Source organism: Diachasma alloeum, unplaced genomic scaffold (genome assembly GCF_001412515.2).
Source record: "Diachasma alloeum isolate Michigan unplaced genomic scaffold, Dall2.0 Dall_scaffold_00209, whole genome shotgun sequence".
In the NCBI taxonomy this organism is placed as follows: domain Eukaryota; kingdom Metazoa; phylum Arthropoda; class Insecta; order Hymenoptera; family Braconidae; genus Diachasma; species Diachasma alloeum.
Window position 1 is genome coordinate 2,151,344 of NW_021680374.1, and position 18,133 is coordinate 2,169,476.

The 18,133-nt window shown below is 38.6% G+C and overlaps 2 protein-coding genes across 8 annotated transcripts in view; one reads left to right on the forward strand and one right to left on the reverse strand.

Moving 5' to 3' along the window:
- Positions 1–378: 378 nt before the first annotated feature.
- On the forward strand, positions 379–3,605 carry LOC107036480 (tubulin alpha-1 chain). 2 transcript variants are annotated; one of them, XM_015254464.2, is made up of 4 exons: positions 379–513; positions 1,642–1,864; positions 1,941–2,974; positions 3,436–3,605. In XM_015254464.2, the coding sequence occupies exons 1-4, from the start codon at positions 511–513 to the stop codon at positions 3,526–3,528; spliced, it is 1,353 nt and encodes a 450-aa protein (XP_015109950.1). In that variant the 5' UTR covers positions 379–510; the 3' UTR covers positions 3,529–3,605. The 2 variants fall into 2 exon arrangements, with proteins under 2 accessions (XP_015109950.1, XP_015109951.1); XM_015254465.2 differs by having other exon boundaries at positions 1,941–2,770; positions 3,232–3,605.
- Positions 3,606–8,179: 4,574 nt separating this feature from the next.
- LOC107036469 (poly(rC)-binding protein 3) overlaps positions 8,180–18,133 on the reverse strand; it is a 122,021-nt gene continuing 112,067 nt past the window's right edge. For 5 of the 6 annotated variants that reach the window (XM_015254441.1, XM_015254444.1, XM_015254443.1 and 2 more), the window contains one exon: positions 13,053–15,629. In XM_015254441.1, coding sequence (XP_015109927.1) covers positions 15,248–15,629 — 382 coding nt within the window. In that variant the 3' untranslated portion in view covers positions 13,053–15,247. Of the gene's footprint in view, positions 11,706–13,052; positions 15,630–18,133 lie in introns of those variants that run through there. The other variant, XM_015254445.1, reaches the window with a different exon arrangement.

The following is an 18,133-nucleotide window of genomic DNA, read 5'->3' on the forward strand; positions in this document are numbered from 1 at the left end:
AGGGTGTGTTTATTTCATTTTTCTCGAGGAATTCTCACTCTCACTGACTTCTAAATTCACGAGAACCGAAGGTTCGTAAATTTCTGTGAAAATAAATGAAATGATTTTTTAATCCTTCCCTGTTTTCCCCTATGTATTCCCTATTACTTTCATCATTCTCCTGGAGAAAAAGTCTTCATTCTCTCGTCAACTTGGGGATTAATAAATAGGTTTTGTCTCGGGAGAAAATTCCACTGGGATTTTTGGGACTGAATTCGGTTATATTCGGTAGGATTCCTCTGTTCGTGCTGCTCCGGTGCTGCGTCCGACGAGGATTACACCGAGAGCGGAAGGCCGAGGGGCGGGGGACCCGAGCCTATATAAGACCGAGTGCCTCTCGGGGCGTATTACAACGCTGAGATCGTTTGTAGGAGCTCCATCGCCAGCTTCGATTAAACGAGATCAAGTTTCACTCATTCTCTTCGAGAATTGAAGTTCTGTTTTTGTGTGTTTCGGGAGAAATCAATCAAAATGGTATGTATTTTCTTTACTCCTATTCTTGCGATTTTTGAATTTGAACTGGGAGTTTTTCGCCACGTGGCGACGCTCACGCGCTCAACGCATTTCGGGGCGAAAGTCGCGGTCTTTCTGAGCGTTTTTACGGGATAAATCCGCAATTACGCAGTTTGAAGTCGACGAAAATGTGAATAATCCAATTATTATCGTTTATAAAACGTTTGTGAGGTTTAAAAAAACCGATTGGGCGTTGGAAAAATTTTAAACGGCCTCGGAGGCCTCAATTCGCAGTTAAAGATCGGCGATCACGGTAATTAACGGGTTTTCCAAGGTTAATGAGTATCACGTTCCTGCAACGTGCAAATTCTTGGCCGGTTTATTGCACATATGCCGGCTCTGCCCCCTTTTGATGATTTTCCGTTGAGCGTCGGTACTTTCACGGGCGTTACGCGCCAAGTAAAAATAGCTGGCGTCCCAGGGCCGTGGGACTGGCCACTCAGGCCCTGTCAGACCCATTCTCTTCTCGGAAATTATTTGAATTCGGGAGACATTTTTTTTCTAAACCGTTCTTTTCTTCCGACGCTTGAATTCAAATGCGGGATGACCAAAAACTGAATTTATCCGATAGATAATAATTATTTTAATTAATTCTTTCATTCACTCGTTATATATTATTTTAATTAATTGATTGATTTTTAAGCGTGCATGTTTTATTTGATTATAATTTCTTTATTTTATTATATTTATAATTATAATAATTTTATTCAATTATTTAATTCAGTAGCGAAGCGGTAAACCGGGTCAAGTCGTTTTTTACTATTGGCTAGTTTTTGACGAATATCTCGGAATCTAAAAGAGATGGAAAGATTTTTGTCATGACCTTTTTTGTAGAGCCAATAGAGCGGTATAAAAAAGTCATGAGAAAAATTTTGCTATCTCTCTTAGATTCCGAGATATTCAGCAAAAACTGGCTAATAGTTAAAATCGACTTAACTCGGTTTACCGCTTCACTAACTGAATTATAATTATAATAAAAAATAAAAAAAATTATAATCATTATGGATCATTAGTTATAATTGATTAATTTTTAGCCGTGAATGTTTTACTCAATGATAACATTATAATTTATAATGTTTTATTTTTCAGCGTGAATGTATCTCAGTCCACGTTGGCCAGGCCGGAGTCCAGATCGGTAATGCCTGCTGGGAGTTGTACTGCCTGGAGCACGGTATCCAGCCCGACGGGCAGATGCCCTCTGACAAGATGTTGGGAGGTGGTGACGACAGTTTCAACACCTTCTTCAGCGAGACCGGGGCTGGCAAGCACGTACCACGCGCTGTGTTCGTTGACCTGGAGCCAACTGTTGTTGGTCAGTACAGTTACCCCGACTGCTATGATTTTCCGATGGGATTAGCGTGAGTTAACACTTCTAATTGGGTTTACAGATGAGGTCCGCACGGGAACGTATCGCCAGCTGTTCCACCCCGAGCAGTTGATCACTGGAAAGGAGGACGCCGCTAACAACTACGCGAGAGGTCACTACACCATTGGAAAGGAGATCGTGGATTTGGTTTTGGATAGAATTCGAAAACTCGCCGACCAGTGCACTGGGCTCCAGGGATTCCTGATCTTCCACTCGTTCGGCGGTGGCACCGGCTCGGGATTCACTTCTCTCCTCATGGAGCGTCTCTCAGTGGACTACGGAAAGAAATCTAAACTGGAATTCGCGATCTACCCGGCTCCCCAGGTCTCCACAGCCGTCGTCGAGCCCTACAACTCTATTCTGACGACCCACACCACCCTCGAGCACTCCGACTGCGCCTTCATGGTCGACAACGAGGCCATCTACGACATCTGCCGCAGGAACCTCGACATCGAGCGCCCGACCTACACCAATTTGAACAGACTGATCGGACAGATTGTGTCGTCAATCACAGCTTCTCTTCGCTTTGACGGGGCTCTCAACGTCGATCTCACCGAGTTCCAGACCAACTTGGTCCCCTACCCGAGGATTCACTTCCCCCTGGTCACCTATGCGCCAGTCATCTCGGCTGAGAAAGCCTACCACGAGCAGCTGTCCGTCGGCGAGATCACCAACGCCTGCTTCGAGCCAGCCAACCAGATGGTCAAGTGCGATCCTCGACATGGAAAGTACATGGCCTGCTGCATGCTCTACCGAGGTGACGTTGTCCCCAAGGACGTCAACGCAGCCATCGCCACCATCAAGACCAAACGTACCATCCAGTTCGTCGACTGGTGTCCCACTGGGTTCAAGGTCGGCATCAACTACCAGCCACCGACTGTCGTGCCTGGTGGCGATCTCGCCAAGGTGCAGCGTGCCGTCTGCATGCTGTCCAACACCACCGCCATCGCCGAGGCGTGGGCTCGTCTCGACCACAAGTTCGATCTCATGTACGCCAAACGCGCATTCGTCCACTGGTACGTCGGCGAGGGCATGGAGGAGGGAGAGTTCTCCGAGGCGCGAGAGGATCTCGCCGCNCACCATCCAGTTCGTCGACTGGTGTCCTACTGGGTTCAAGGTCGGCATCAACTACCAGCCACCGACTGTCGTGCCTGGTGGTGATCTCGCCAAGGTGCAGCGTGCCGTCTGCATGCTGTCCAACACCACCGCCATCGCCGAGGCCTGGGCTCGTCTCGACCACAAGTTCGATCTCATGTACGCCAAACGCGCATTNTACCATCCAGTTCGTCGACTGGTGTCCCACTGGGTTCAAGGTCGGCATCAACTACCAGCCACCGACTGTCGTGCCTGGTGGCGATCTCGCCAAGGTGCAGCGTGCCGTCTGCATGCTGTCCAACACCACCGCCATCGCCGAGGCGTGGGCTCGTCTCGACCACAAGTTCGATCTCATGTACGCCAAACGCGCATTCGTCCACTGGTACGTCGGCGAGGGCATGGAGGAGGGAGAGTTCTCCGAGGCGCGAGAGGATCTCGCCGCCCTCGAGAAGGATTACGAGGAGGTCGGCATGGACTCCGCCGAGGGGGAGGGCGAGGGCGCTGAAGAGTATTAAAAGCTCAACTATTCACGTGTATTCTCACAGCACAATGTAATCGCTTTACTGAGGATTAAAACGACTTTTGTAATCCAGATCTGAATTATCGTTCATTCTCCGATCCAAAAATCCCCTTTAATCCATTTTCGAACACAAAAAATCCCAATAATTCACGAAAATCAGTAAAAATCATGAAATAGTGCAGAATAAAATACTGAAAACGTGACAAGGTATCATTAAATTCAAAGGCAGTAGACCTGGAATATATATTTTTCTATATACACACTTTAATAACGAAAAACAAACATTACAATGTGAGGATAATAATAAGATTGGTAATATAATTATTATGCAATGATAGAGTTGTTTATCGATCGTAGTGAATCCTAATAATTGCGCCCCTCATTTCTCCAGCATTCGTGTTCAAGGAAATAACTGTTCGCGTTGTGGTATCATAATATTCGGTTTCAAATTCATTATTGATGATTGTGGGGGCGCACTGGCGTCACATTCACCCCCCGTTCCACCTTCGCAGAGCTCGGGGGGGTGAAATGTCCACCAGAAGCTTTCTCTTCTATTTTTCTCACTTCTTTCACCCTTAGAATAGATATTACAGTGCAATTATCTAGAAAAATCTGTCTTTTTATGCATCTTACACATTCAAATACTCGAAATTTACAATATTATTGCCCTTACAAACATTAAATTACTATCGAGCGGTAGTAATCTGTAATTTATCTCTATTCTCTTCATTTTTCATTCCGTTATTCTCTTCACTTTTCAATGATTCATTGTTCTCCCGCTCAAGTGGGAGTCTCGAGATAATTATGTTCAACTACTTTAGTATTATTTTTTAATTCTTGTTCCCGTGGTCTAGTCGGGTGTCGATGATCCCGCGTATTATCCCGACTTTTCTATTATTCGTGTACTTTAGTCAATCAATCGCCAAATAATCCTTTGGCATCACGAGCTTATTTATCATTCATAAATGACAAATCATCGATTCTATCGACTCTAGCGCACAATCTCGTAGAGCCAACGAACAAATTACGAGGCTTTATATACAATATGTCAATTCATAAAACGTTGATTCAAAAAATCGGTAAATAAATAGATTCTATAAAAATGAGATACTCTTTTCATTATTTAATATGTTTTTTTTGTTCATTTGGGGCAAAAATAAATAACCGAGATGATGAAGTATCCTCTCCAGAATTCCCACGTCAATTTCATAATTTTTATTCGTTACTTTTGTTGTTAATTGATGGTTAAAGCTCGATTATCGTGAAAGACGTAAGAATTCGCTTTAATTCTCATCAAATATTGGACATTTCTCTTGTTTCACTTCTCGCAACATTTACAACATCATGAAGTGTCTGGCGATGACGATGAAATGATGATTAAACTCATTAAATAAATGTCAGTCACAACTGGCGAAGAATTTTGAGCAAACTATTTTTTTTTAATAAAATGATGGAGATAAATCAGAGGTACAGCAACTAATCAACAATTTTAATTCACAATTACAAGTACACAACAATGTTCATTTGTAAATGATAAATCGAGGAGAAATTATAGTTCTTCTTCACCATTAGTTCATCTTCCTCTTCACTCGTTTTTTTTTATTATTATTAATCGCACGACTACGCAAATACAAAATATATAATTAATGATTCGTCCGAGGATTTTGGACCCCGAGTTTCCATTAGCTGATCGCTCTCATCTCCATTTGTAATCATCTTATACTTTTCTTTCTCTCGCTCTCTCTCCCATGATCTGAGCTCACGTCATTCTACATTTATCACAATATTTTTCTTTAAATTACCCATTTACTTATGCACTTTTTGTTCATTTGAATTCATTATTTTTATTAACTTTTTCATCTTGTTTTCGGATTGATTAATAAGTTACGTTGGAGTAGAAGGTAAGACAGTGTTCAATTGGAAGAAAATTCTCGGTTGAAATTTTTCAATGAAAATTATCGTAACAATTTATCGTAATTGAAATAAACATTTTTATTGCGAGTGACGAGTGGAGTTGATATCAACATCAGAGGCAGAGGAATAGACAGATAGACAGTACTAGATAAATAGCTTTAGTAATAATTGCGGTAAATAGTAGTGATAATTAGATAATCTGAGTTATTGCTATTAGCACTGGCTAGGAATACGATCTACGATTGGTACAAAATTCATCAATTCATTCGAATAAAGAATAGGGGGAGACGAAAATATTAAATGATAAATTCATCGATATGTCAACGGATATTTCTAGAGTCAATTCAACTCTAACAATTATCGATATAATTTGTAATTTTATATAGTTAACTTCGAGAAGGGAGGAGAAAAATAATGAGGATTAGAGATATGTTCTTTTACGTCGAACTACGAGTTATAGAATTTAATTCACTTTTTTTTTTCGTTTTTCTGTATACATTTTTTTTTATCTGGTTCTATAATGACATAAAGCACTCTTCCACGCCAGCCGAGTAATCACGTGTTTACAAATCGCAAGCCTTGACCCTATTTAACGGTAATTTCATGACGTTATACAGCTGTGTACTTGCTTTATTTGTTTATTAACTTCTTGTTACAATTGTTAATGCATTTCCCTCTCTTTTAGTTTACTTTTTATTCTCATTTATTTGAAATTAATTGCTTAAGTGGTTACGGTAATGATAATGATAAGAATATGATAACCATATATTATGTTTATACCTCGAAAAGAGATTCTCATTTCCTTCCTCAGTTCCCCCCTCATTCTCATTCTCTCCCGTTTTCGCTTAATTTCGTTTTTTTTACTCGTTCCTCCCACACTTCTCTCTCACTACTACATTTTTTAATTAACGATTTTATAATTAATATGCAACTCACGCACTCATCCATACAACTAGTTTCCCTTTTTTTCATTATTTGTTTTTTTTTCAACGCTTAAACTATTTTTTTTCTTAACTATTCGCTTGCTTCTCTTACGCTTTAATGTTTTTTACATAAATATTGCGTTTACCCAGACATTTTTACAAAAAAGTTTAGCTTTTACCCTGGAATAATGTACTTTTTTTCATAATTAGCCGGTGCCGACCGCTAACCATCGGAATTTCATACGCCTCCAGCGAGTTACTTCGATTAATTTTTTTTTTATTTTTTTTTTCAACTCTTCTATTTCTTTTTGTCACGTGAATTTACATCTCAATTTTTTGTTACACGTTTTAACATTTCCGTATGCAGGTGAAACGTCGCGTTATTCGATAATCAGGGGTCGACGGTTTCAGCCACTGCATCAAACGAATCTCCGAGGGGGAGGATCGATATTACGATTTTTACATGTTTCGGTTGCAGACGAAAAAAGACAGGGGAAATCTCCCCTTATTTAGAGTGTTTTAAATTTGATGAGGGGATTTCATTTTTTTCTGTTGAAGAAATAAAATTCTGCGTGGAAAAATTGGGGTGAAATTCTATTTGTTCTTCGCTGATTTCTTGAGAATGATAAATAAATTGACTTTTTCAATTTTCGACTGAAATTTCAGGTACATTTCTTGGAAATTTTTTATACCATTATCGTTCCACTGAAATGTCAAAATATCGATGGAAACTGTGAATTTTAGCTCAATTCTCTCATGAAAATGAATGGAAATCAGGAAAATTAAGGTAAATATATTTTTTAATTTTCAATTAAGTGGAATTCAAGTAAATTGAGAAATTCTCGTCTTCCCATTTCTAAGAAATTGGAAATGTCTTAGAATTTTCCGTGAAATTTGAAACTCCAATTGTGTTCCATCAGAAATAAAAAAAACTACTAGAATCTTTAACAAAATTTCAATAGAATGCCAACCGAAGTTTACAATCTCATTTTTCCCTACGTGATGTCCATTTTTTCGAATGCCCCATAAAAAATTTAAAACACCCTTCGCAGAAGTAGATTTCCCTTCAAAATTTTTCTCCCATCTTTTCCCTTTTCACAGATAAATTCCCGATTAATCATTTAAATTCACTCGGTTACTCTATCACCTCGCGCATATCATTCAAAATACCCCGTTTATTAAATTCTTTAATTATTTATCATTAACACATAAGTATTTATGACCCTGTTTCGTAAAGGCTTCGTAACGTAAGTTAATATTGGCCAAGGGTGATAATTCAAATTGAATCATAATACGTGAAACGCGGGGATCAGTGTACGCCCTAACAAATTCATGACCAAAATGTTCGGCGATTTTTAACTCTATTTTTTCCCCCGAGGAACTATCGGCGGTTTATCCCGCGAATAATCCTCTTCCGGGGATTTTCCGAGTCTTCCGGAGGGGGAGGGCTTTCGTTATCGTGAATTAGCAAGGAAGAGAGGCTGTGGGGAACGGTTTAACACTTGAATTGGCATGTGCTCGTGTTATCTTTGCTCAGCAGCGATTACGCAAGAGTGAGCGAAAAACATAAGGAGGTTTTGTTCACTTAGGTTCATCCCTTTGACGACGAAAATGAAGATTTCTTTACTGATTCCGAGGGCTTGAGGGAGATAAAGCACGGCATTCGGGTTTTTTAATGATTTTTATGCACTTTACGAACGTTGAAAAACAATTGTTTCGTGGTATCAAGGGAAGAAGAGATATTTGGCACGTCGATTGGCACGGTCCTTGGTTTTAATCATTTTTCGTTAGATCGATTTGTTCATTTAGGATTTCCTCCCCTCGATACTTCCCACCCGTTAAATTCACTTGTCTCAGTGTTTTTTTTTTTTGGCACTAGAACTGCACATTTATAGTTATAACTTTCTCAAGCGATTAACGCCATACAAAAAATACAGCGTCGAAACGCCACGTAAAATTGTTTTTTTATGGGTTTTATTTAGGTTTAAACATCTCTAATCACTCGATTTTTACGCAGTATCGAGATTATGAGCTGCACGAGGCCACTCAATATTCTATAAAAACTAAGTTATTTCTTAGCTGATTGCCTTGCGTTACGGTAGAGTTGGATGGCTGACGAGGTCTGTTTCAAGTTTATTTCGTTTTGGTAATGAGGAGTGAAGAGACAGACGAATTGTTTCAATTTATCTCGGGAATGAGTGGTTCTACAGGAAAATGTTGTAAGAGATTTTTTGTAGGAAATTTAATACCTAACATAAAAGTTCGTGTGCCATTTTACTCTAAAACCACTCGTTACCGAGATAATTGGATATTTAACCAGAGCAATTGCAAAATCCACATGTTTCTGAATTTAGAAAGGGGAAAAATCGACTTTCTTTAATCGTCAATATCTCGCGACCAGACGGTGCGATTTGGAAAAATCAGCGCTCGTTTTGAAGGTATCTTCTCAAGCTTCAAAATGAAAAAAAAATTCGTCGAATTTCACTCTGCCGTTCTCGAGTTATTGACAATCAAAGTGTGATCTTTTAATTTCTTTCATTTCAATGTGAAATTGGTGAAGTTAAGGACCTTGACAGCATCCAAGTAGTAAGGATAAGGCCCCTGCACCAATAGATCGCTCTACGACACCAAAATAATCCCGGAAACATGAATAAGATGTGCTAAAGATGGAGATAACCCATCCAGCTGTTCCTCAATCAATCAATCCCTCAATTTCCACTGATGTAACTGTTTAATAACTCTTCAGATGGGGTAGCAAGGACATTACAATAATTGAGTAAAGCCTAGACCAGATATGCTTGAGACATTGAATTCACATTGTGTCTAAACATCATCTCAATGAATCATACAAACAGACACTTCTGCACTACAAGTCATCCAACAGTGTCACAGGGGCCATATTATACATTGAATGATACTTTTTTTACAATTTTTCTCTTCAAGTTAAATTCGATATCGTTAACGATCGTTCGAGGAAAAAAAATACAAAAATTGGTAATCTTTCGTGCACTCGAAAAGCCTTCACATTTTCAATGTATCTAAGTTTTTACTCCTTAACTACTTACTATAAACCGATTCTAATCACAGCAATTATTTATTGTTGATATACACAATCATACAGCGTCTCTCACTAACTCGTTTAATCTCTTCATTTTTTTAAAACCATTTCAGTTTAGTTCGTTTTAACGCAGAGGCTCGGGTTTTCATAGCGTTTCCCCGGTGTTTTTTTTTTATTCTCTTGTCTGTGTACCTTTGGGTCAGGGAAATAAAGAGGGTGAACTGACGATAATTGTTGATATCAGGTGGAGAGATTCAGGGGGTTCTGTCGAGTCTCGCCTCGGATCTAGCCGATATTTAACTGATTATTCCCCTTGAATTTAGATTGAGCTACGGGGGAATCGAGCAACTCCTCGTCGCTAACGAGTCACAGCGAACGACAATAAATTAAATAAATAGGAATAAATAAATAAATAATCAGGGACAATTGGCGCATCAGCATCGAATGAGCTTTGCAATTTATCATTTCTTTTGATCTCCGTAGAAAAAATGAATTATAAATAAATAAAAACAATTACAACAAATATTTACAACGATTAATCATATTTACAATTACAGTTGAGCTCGTAATAAATTAATTAGAGTGAATTTAATTCAGTATTTTTTTTGCTCATGCAGTTTTGTTCTCAGATGAGATCAAAGGAGTCGAAGTGGGAAGATGCTGGAAGATGCGTTAACCGAGGCGAGAGAATTTTGAATAATTCATCGTCTGATGGCTCAAGATTTCTAGAGGAAGCACTGGTTAATACCATTTCACGTTTTTCATTTGGCACGTTTGAGGAAGGATATGTGTGTGTGTATGTGTGTGTGTCCACTCGGATATGAATTGTATTACGAATTAAATTTTCTTATCGCGATTTACCTATCAGTCATTACAATTTTATCAAAAAGAAACACGAATTTTCGGATAAATAACAAGAATGAATTGGAGAAAAATCATTGTTTAGGGAGTCAATGGGATATTTTTCACATGACACCTCCCGATCCAAAGTACCGAAACTTTGAAACTCCTCACATATAGCCCTATTCTCCACTAATTAATTCTTCTTTTATCGTATAATAAATATAGTTTATATATATCCATATGTATATAATATATCGTTATTTAATATTCCACATAATTTATTTGTTTTCATTCAACAAAAGAATAATTAACAAAAGATAATTGAGAATATCCGGCTCTCCTTCATTCTCGGAGTCTAATGAATTTTTCAACTGCAAAACATTATTCCCCTCTCTCTTTCATTACCCCACGACATTATTTCTCTCATTCCGTCGCTCGGCATTTCCGGACATCTGAACGGTGTTTTAGCAGCCTCGGAGAGACGATACGACCCCCTGTATTACCTATTACCTCTGTAATTTGTTTTTATTATCCTTCCCACATGCAGAAGCTAATTCAACTATTAATTAATTACCCTCCATATGCTTGGCATCAATGCAATTATTTTTTTTTATTATCCCTTACCGAGCCTAGTACTTTTTACATACCCCTCACAGAGAGGAGGGAACCCAGATTTATAATTTTCACCAGATGATCAAGAGCTGAACAAGAAACAATTTCCCATTAGTCTCAACTCTCAATGCAAACCCTGTTCTTCCGAATTATTAATCGTTTAACATCATCAGGCTTCATCACGAGTTCCCTCATCCCCTCGAAATAATTCAATAACAACGAAGGAGAAGAACAAAATATCGTAGTCATTAATATAATGATAATAACTTTTTGTTCATTACTTTTTAAAGACTCCCTCGTATCTTTCTTTTTGTTATTTTTTTTAAATATAAAAATGAAAACTAACATATCTTTGGCTTGTTCCCTTTACCAATCGGCGGCAGCTCAACAGCTGCAACGTCCAATATTATGTTGTTTTTATTTTTTTGTTTAATTATTTTAATTTATTTTTTTTCCTTCTCTCTCTCATCGTCATGCTAGCCTTGGTTTCTCTCCCAAAATCGACATTTCCCTCTTTCTGTACAATTTTCGGCGCCCATCGTTGATACACTGTTATCAATGTCTTCCCCCTTGAGTGTCGGTGCTTAATTTGTTCTTTAGACAGCTCTTCCTACATCCACTTACTCCTCCCACTCCTCAATTTATCTCACTTGAATTTCTCTCGCCCTCGCATTCCCAACCACCCCCTCTCGTACCCCAGAAAACAAAATCTTTTAATTTATCTGAAAATCTCGTTCTTAGTGAATTGGTGACTTGACGATGTGATTCGGTGCGATATAGTGGTATGCTGGCATTGCCATACCAGCTGTCTCCATGGATATCCTGTAACAGAATGGGGTATCACTATCAGTTTGCATTCGGTAATTGTCAACACACTCAGAAGTCAAAAAAATTCTACAAGACCCGAGTAAACAAGGAATTAATTGTGACTTTTGTTGAATCAATGAAATATCATGGAAATCATATTCTTTGACATTTGGGGAGTTTCAGGGGTGGAGAGGTAAAACGTTCTGGTGAATGGTGAATTCATCTCCAAAGTCCACGTCTTCAGATAATAAATGTCGAGGGATTTTTTGTTCGACATTTTTTCGTGAAAACATTACTTCAGGGGATGAATTGATGAATAATTTAACATCGAGGGATTTTTTCAGTTGTGAAGAAGTAAAATCTATCGTTGGGAATCGACACTGTCTTGAGAACAAGACAATCACGTTAATATTTTACCTCTTCACCCCTGATTTCATTCAAACAGTTCAAAAGTACGACTTGTGTGAACATTAATCAATCACAGGAGCTTGAAAACGGGGACAATTGAAGGGAAATAAGAAGTTATTCGCCAGATGTGTGACGAATAACTCGTCACACATCTGATTTTTACATCGAGGGATTTTTTCAGTTGTGAAGAAGTAAAATCTACTGTTAAAAATGGATTTTTTTTTATTGAGAATTAAATTCCCTATCAAAAACGTCTCCTGACATTCCCACTGAATTATTCAGTTGCGAAGTGAAGTCTCTCGTTAAAAACACTATACAAAAAATGTCGAGAGATATTTTCCCCCAACATTACCTCCTAAAACCGAATTAACATTTCACCTCTTCACCCCTGATGTCATTCAAACAGTTCAAAAGTCTGACTTGTGTGAACATTAATCAACCACAGGAGCTTGAAAACAGGGAGAATTGAAAGGAAATATCAAGAGGGTACCTCGAAGACTCGACGACAAATTCGTCACAGCTGATTTCATATAATAAAATCCCCGTGATATTCATGGTAAAAATTGAAAAAAAAAAAAATTGTAAGCAATGAATGTTTAAGCAAATAATAAAAAGGTCGAAGAATACAAAAAACGGTTAAACGGGACAAGTAGATTAAGAGGACTACGGAGGATTTGGATGGTGCTTACCGAAGATGGGCAGGAGCCTGGGTCAGAGTTGGTTGGATGGATATCGTCTTCTCAACAAATTTTTTTTTCTCTCTTAAAAAAATATTCTCTTTCTCTTTTCGTTCTCTTTCACACACCCGGTATTTTCCTCGATATATACCCAACGATTAACGAAAAAGATGGTGTATACGACAAATAAGCCCTGTAAAACGAAACTGAAAACCGAATCGCTTCATAAAAAAAAAAAAATTTCTTCATCGAGTCTCAATGAGAATAACATTTCGCCTTTGTGTAATTGTTCACCTTTATTTTCGTATTAAACACGCCTAGCTTTAATTCAACAGTGATACAGTTCAGCCAGAGTAACTGCTAAGCCACACAATGCATATTATTCTGTCGTCAATGCGTAATCGTCAGTGCCATCGACTTATCCCATACAATTAGTCAGATGTAATGCTAAAAACCCATCACAACGTACATCTCTTCTCGTATTAATCGCCCCCATTTTCACATTCTCACGATCTCGACAATCGACTCATTCACTAGAAAAGCAAAGAGTTATTACAGAGAAAATGAACTCTCAGTTGCCTGCATTCGCCTAACGATTAAAAAACTATAAACTAGGATTGAGCACGTACGTAATTATTGACCAGGAGATACTTCTCCGGTTTTTTCTTCTTTTATTTTGACAAATATTGAGTGGAGGAAACAGTGACATCAAACTCGTGAAACAGAGTTAACGATTTCCCATACCGAAATAGTCGAGACAACGAGAATAGCCTGTCACTGCTGTGACACGACTGAAAATACGACGAATATTGAATTCTCTGGAGCATTTTTCAATAAATCAAAAGTACTCATTTACTCAGACTCACCTATTGTTTAATGATACGACACTACATATATTTATATATTTATAGTTTATGTATATTACTTAGTTATCGAATGATTATTATGTATAACATTCATCGACGATTGATCCATCGTCGGTTATTATTTCATTAATGAGTAGTTAAGCTCACGAATTTGCGGATTTAGTGGCGGATTTTTTCGTCAACTATAGGATTAATAATTCTCCTCTTGAAAATTTCATTCGTCTTTCCAATCTCGATTCCTTAATGACATGATTCATCCATCAATAAATTCCAATTAATTAGGGTTTAAGTGGAAATAATCCGCCACTGGGTCACATATATGTCCAATTACAATTTCTTATGTTACACCGGCTTAATGAAAATACACGATCCAAAAACATTCTCACTGTTTTCTCATTACTCTCACTTCTGCATTCTCTCACGTTTTTTTCTTCTTCTTTTCGTATGTAAAAAATGCGAGCTGACAGAAGGAGATAAACTTACTGACGACAAAAGTTGAGTTATAAAGTTCAATGAAAATTATTTCAATCTGTCTCACGTACTAAATTCTAAACTGCAAAGACTTCTGACTCTCCCACAGAATTTATCCGCAATTTTTCGTCCTATCTGACGATTTTATGCGATTACAGTATTACTTAATTACGATTTTTTATCCATCCTTATGTCGGGTATAATATTACAATAATAATCCACAGTAATGATAATAGTTATGTAAAAAAAAAAAAAACGTCTCACGTGATGTTAACAGCACTCCGAGCCCCTCTGACCGAAAAAAAAATTAATCCAGAAAGTGAGAGAGGGATATTTAATGATACCTCACTCTCTCGTTATCGGCGAAAAATTAATTATAAAAAATATAAAGTCATCAACAAAAGTTATTCTATCAAAAATCAAGACGAGGAGTTATTTTATCCCAGAATTCGCCTGTCGCGTTTACAAAATTCTTACACAAATTCGTTAAAGCATAATCATTGGCGCACGAACATATTCGTCTGGGAGAAAATACATTTCTCGGAGTGCATTGAATTTACGTTTGTTGTAAGATCTTTATGCAGTGGGGGAAGTGGTGAAATGTAGGTAATTTACTTCTCGTTAATTATTTAATTATCTTGGTAATGAATGGGTTTGTGAAAAAATGTCAAAAGGTATTTTTCGCAGAGAATTTCCTCATCTACAAAAAAGGTTCCAAGACATTTTTCGATAAAACCCCTCATTATCAAGATAATTTGACATTTAACAACCAGAAAAATCATCGTGAAATGTTTAACCGAAATGAATCGATTTTTTTTCATCAGTTTTTCATGAATATCTCTAAATCTAGAGAAGATAGCGAAATTTTGATGAGAACATTTTTTGCAGCCGAGGAAATTCTCAGCAAAAACGGTCATGACGAGATTTTGGCATCTCCATTGGGTCCAGAAATATTGTTCAATAAGTCAACGTCATCTCCAATTGATTTCATTCCACCACTTCTCCCCGTCTATTCCCCATCACTTAATCCCCCTCAAATAATGAAAAAAAAATCCCCAGGGGTATGAAAAACCCCGGAAACCGTGAGACAAATAAGTTGAAAATCCATCAACAGCTCTCCCCCTCAATCCCCAATTCAGTACGGATTGTACTTGGTCCTCTCAGACTTGAATTTACCGCTGTCAGTTGGTCCTGGTGCACCAGGACTGCGTAGACGTGGTGTGAATGTCTTGTGTGAACGATGTACACCAGTTGTCTGGACAGGTAGTTGTGTTGCGGCGGCACCACCGGCACCGCCAAGCAATTCCGTAAGCCCACCAAGAGCTGTCAGGCTAGATAGGGCGTTGAGGGCACCTGGCTTGCTTAGCAGCTGAGCCAAGGGGATTGCGCTGGCCAAGGGAGAGGCAGTGGTAGTAGTGGTAGAAGGGGAAGCACTGGCCCCGGATGCCCCGGGATTGGTGCCGCTGCCAGGGGTTTGGGTATTTTGGGCCTCTAGGTTAGCTTTCTGCAGTTCGACACTGGGGAAAAGACACAAATGTAAAAAAGGTGAGGGTAGGATACATTTTTTTTTGTAATTCTTTCATTTATGAGAAAATGTTTAATGAGACTTGGAGAATGTCGGACTGAGAGAAAAAACGAAGGATTTTGGAAAAGTCATTTCTTCAGGCAAATATAATTTTTTTTTAGATTGGGAAGAGAATTTTTTGGAGAAGGATTTTGTTTGTGGCGGGAGATGAGAAGATGAATGAAAATATTGAAAGCCTCGAATTTGTACTGAATTGATGGGAATGTCATGCAAACGAAAATCATCAGATATTTCTGAAATATCGCAATGAATTTAACAAAAAAAAAATTTTTTTTCCATACCCGGTAATAATAGTAATCACAATAATGAAATAATTATAATTCTTTTCAGTGAAATATAATGACAGTTTTTTATTTATTTTTTTTAAAATCAGTTGAAAAAAAATTATCTCATGTCGAAAATAAAAATTTTTTTTCACCCCCATTTTATGTCTGAAATCTACCGTTAAGAAATTTTATCTACTGACAATCGTTTTTTCTCCCAGTGCATGATTAAAAAAAAAGATGTTTGATTGAAATTATGTACTTTCTTTCATTCCTCTTAGTGGATTAGTGCATCGACGATGGTCACGATACTCTCGGCGAACACATTGAAATTAAATTAACGTCAATCGCATGGTGCAATTACCGTAACCGTCGGCGATGATAAATTTGTGTGTGAGTGAATACACCAGTGCGCAATGAGAGAAGACAACACCAGTTGGACGAACGGATAATTAGAGGCTCTCGGTGCGCAATGGAGTTGAAAAAAAAAAAATGTGAAAGGAGAGGGGCAAAAAAAAGATGTGAATTTGCTGTCGATTGATTGCGACGAGGTGCGCGCTTGGTGTTCACTGGGCTACGCGATTCACAAGTAATGTATTTAGCACACGGACTAGTGGCACTGAGAGTAGAAAAAAAAAATACGGGGATGAATGAGGGAGTGCGTGTGGAATAAAATTCACGGGCCACACGGCGACGCTTAATTGAAATAATTTATTGACATAATGTGCACTCTGATGGAAGTAAAAATTAGCAATCAATGTGGGCATCGAGTTTCTTAATTCGATGGAGAATTTTTTTTTTTTTTTCGAGAAAAAAAAGTGAAACGTGAAGTGCATTGAAGCCGAGTGTATCTTCCATTTTTTTCACGTCGGAAGGACTCATGAATGCATGGATGACGACAAATAACACGACTAAAGGAACGCAGATGGAGATGATGCGGCAGTTCGAGGGGGAATTTTTTGCTACGTTTGCCATGATAATAAAATAAATTCGATGGATAACGCGTGCTGAGAAACATAACCGTGGAGAATGGGCAACCGTGCTCAGCGAAAAATAAAAACTACGAGAAATTAGCGTCGCGTATGCAATTTATTTCCAGCGCTTTATTTCACGGATGAAGGGCAGTTGGAAAAAGGTGAAAACGGTAAATCAAGAGCTAGACGAATGCCTGTTAATTGGCTATGGACGTTGATAAATTGTCAATTTGATTGGCGAATATTTTCCACTCGAATTTATAAAATTGTCACTGAATATAACGTGAATAACGTGAAACTGGAATGATGAAAGAGCTGTTAATTTTCACTCTAGGTGTTGTTCATTATAAAAGTATATATCGCAAGGATGATCACAGCTGATCCGTTTTAATCCCGGTGATGGTGTTGATAAACACGTTGAGTATGAAGCGTTAAAAAACAAAAAGTAGAAAGAAAGTGCAGGAGAATAAAAAGGATAATGTTTCTATGGAGAGGAGCATCAGAAGCCTCGGACGGGAAACACCTTGTCGGAGGATAAAGGAGTTTTCACTGTAAAAATAAAAAGCCACAGAGACTGGGCAAAGGAACAGAGAGGAATTAAAAACAGGAGCATTAATGCAGTAACATCTCCGGTCTGAGAGACTTGTCATCCGATCGCTAACAAACAAATTCTCCCTCTCCCTCTCATTTTAACTCATTATCTCATGTTTTTATATGGTAAAGTAAAAATGTCGAATAAACATAAATAGAAGGACAGCCAGCGGTGATAGGAACATATGTTGAATGAGAACGGAGTTGATTCTGCAGGATATCTCAAGGTGGAACCTGGATGACAGGATACCTGGAAATAAAGGATTATGAACATTTGGTTTTTTTTTTCTCTCTCTCTCTCTCATCGGGTTCCTCTTCCTTTTGGCTGGACCCCATCGGCGATGAATTTCCATTCTTCACTTTTCGTTGAACACCCCATCACAATCAGACAAGACATTTTCATTCTCACTCGAGTTATTCTAATTCTCTTAATACTAGAGTCTCGTTCTCTCTCACCTGTACAATTTCTTCTATTACGACAATAACGAGACATCCTCGGGTATATCATCTCCCTGCCCCCCCCCCCCCCCCCCCCCCCCCCCCCCCCCCCCCCCCCCCCCCCCCCCCCCCCCCCCCCCCCCCCCCCCCCCCCCCCCCCCCCCCCCCCC

Excerpts from the sequence above, each read along its gene's own strand:
- LOC107036480 (XM_015254464.2), top strand. Across the intron at positions 1,865-1,940 it reads CCTGGAGCCAACTGTTGTTG|ATGAGGTCCGCACGGGAACG; the intron begins GTCAGTACAGTT and ends TTGGGTTTACAG. Across the intron at positions 2,975-3,435 it reads AGGAGGGAGAGTTCTCCGAG|GCGCGAGAGGATCTCGCCGC; the intron begins GCGCGAGAGGAT and ends GAGTTCTCCGAG.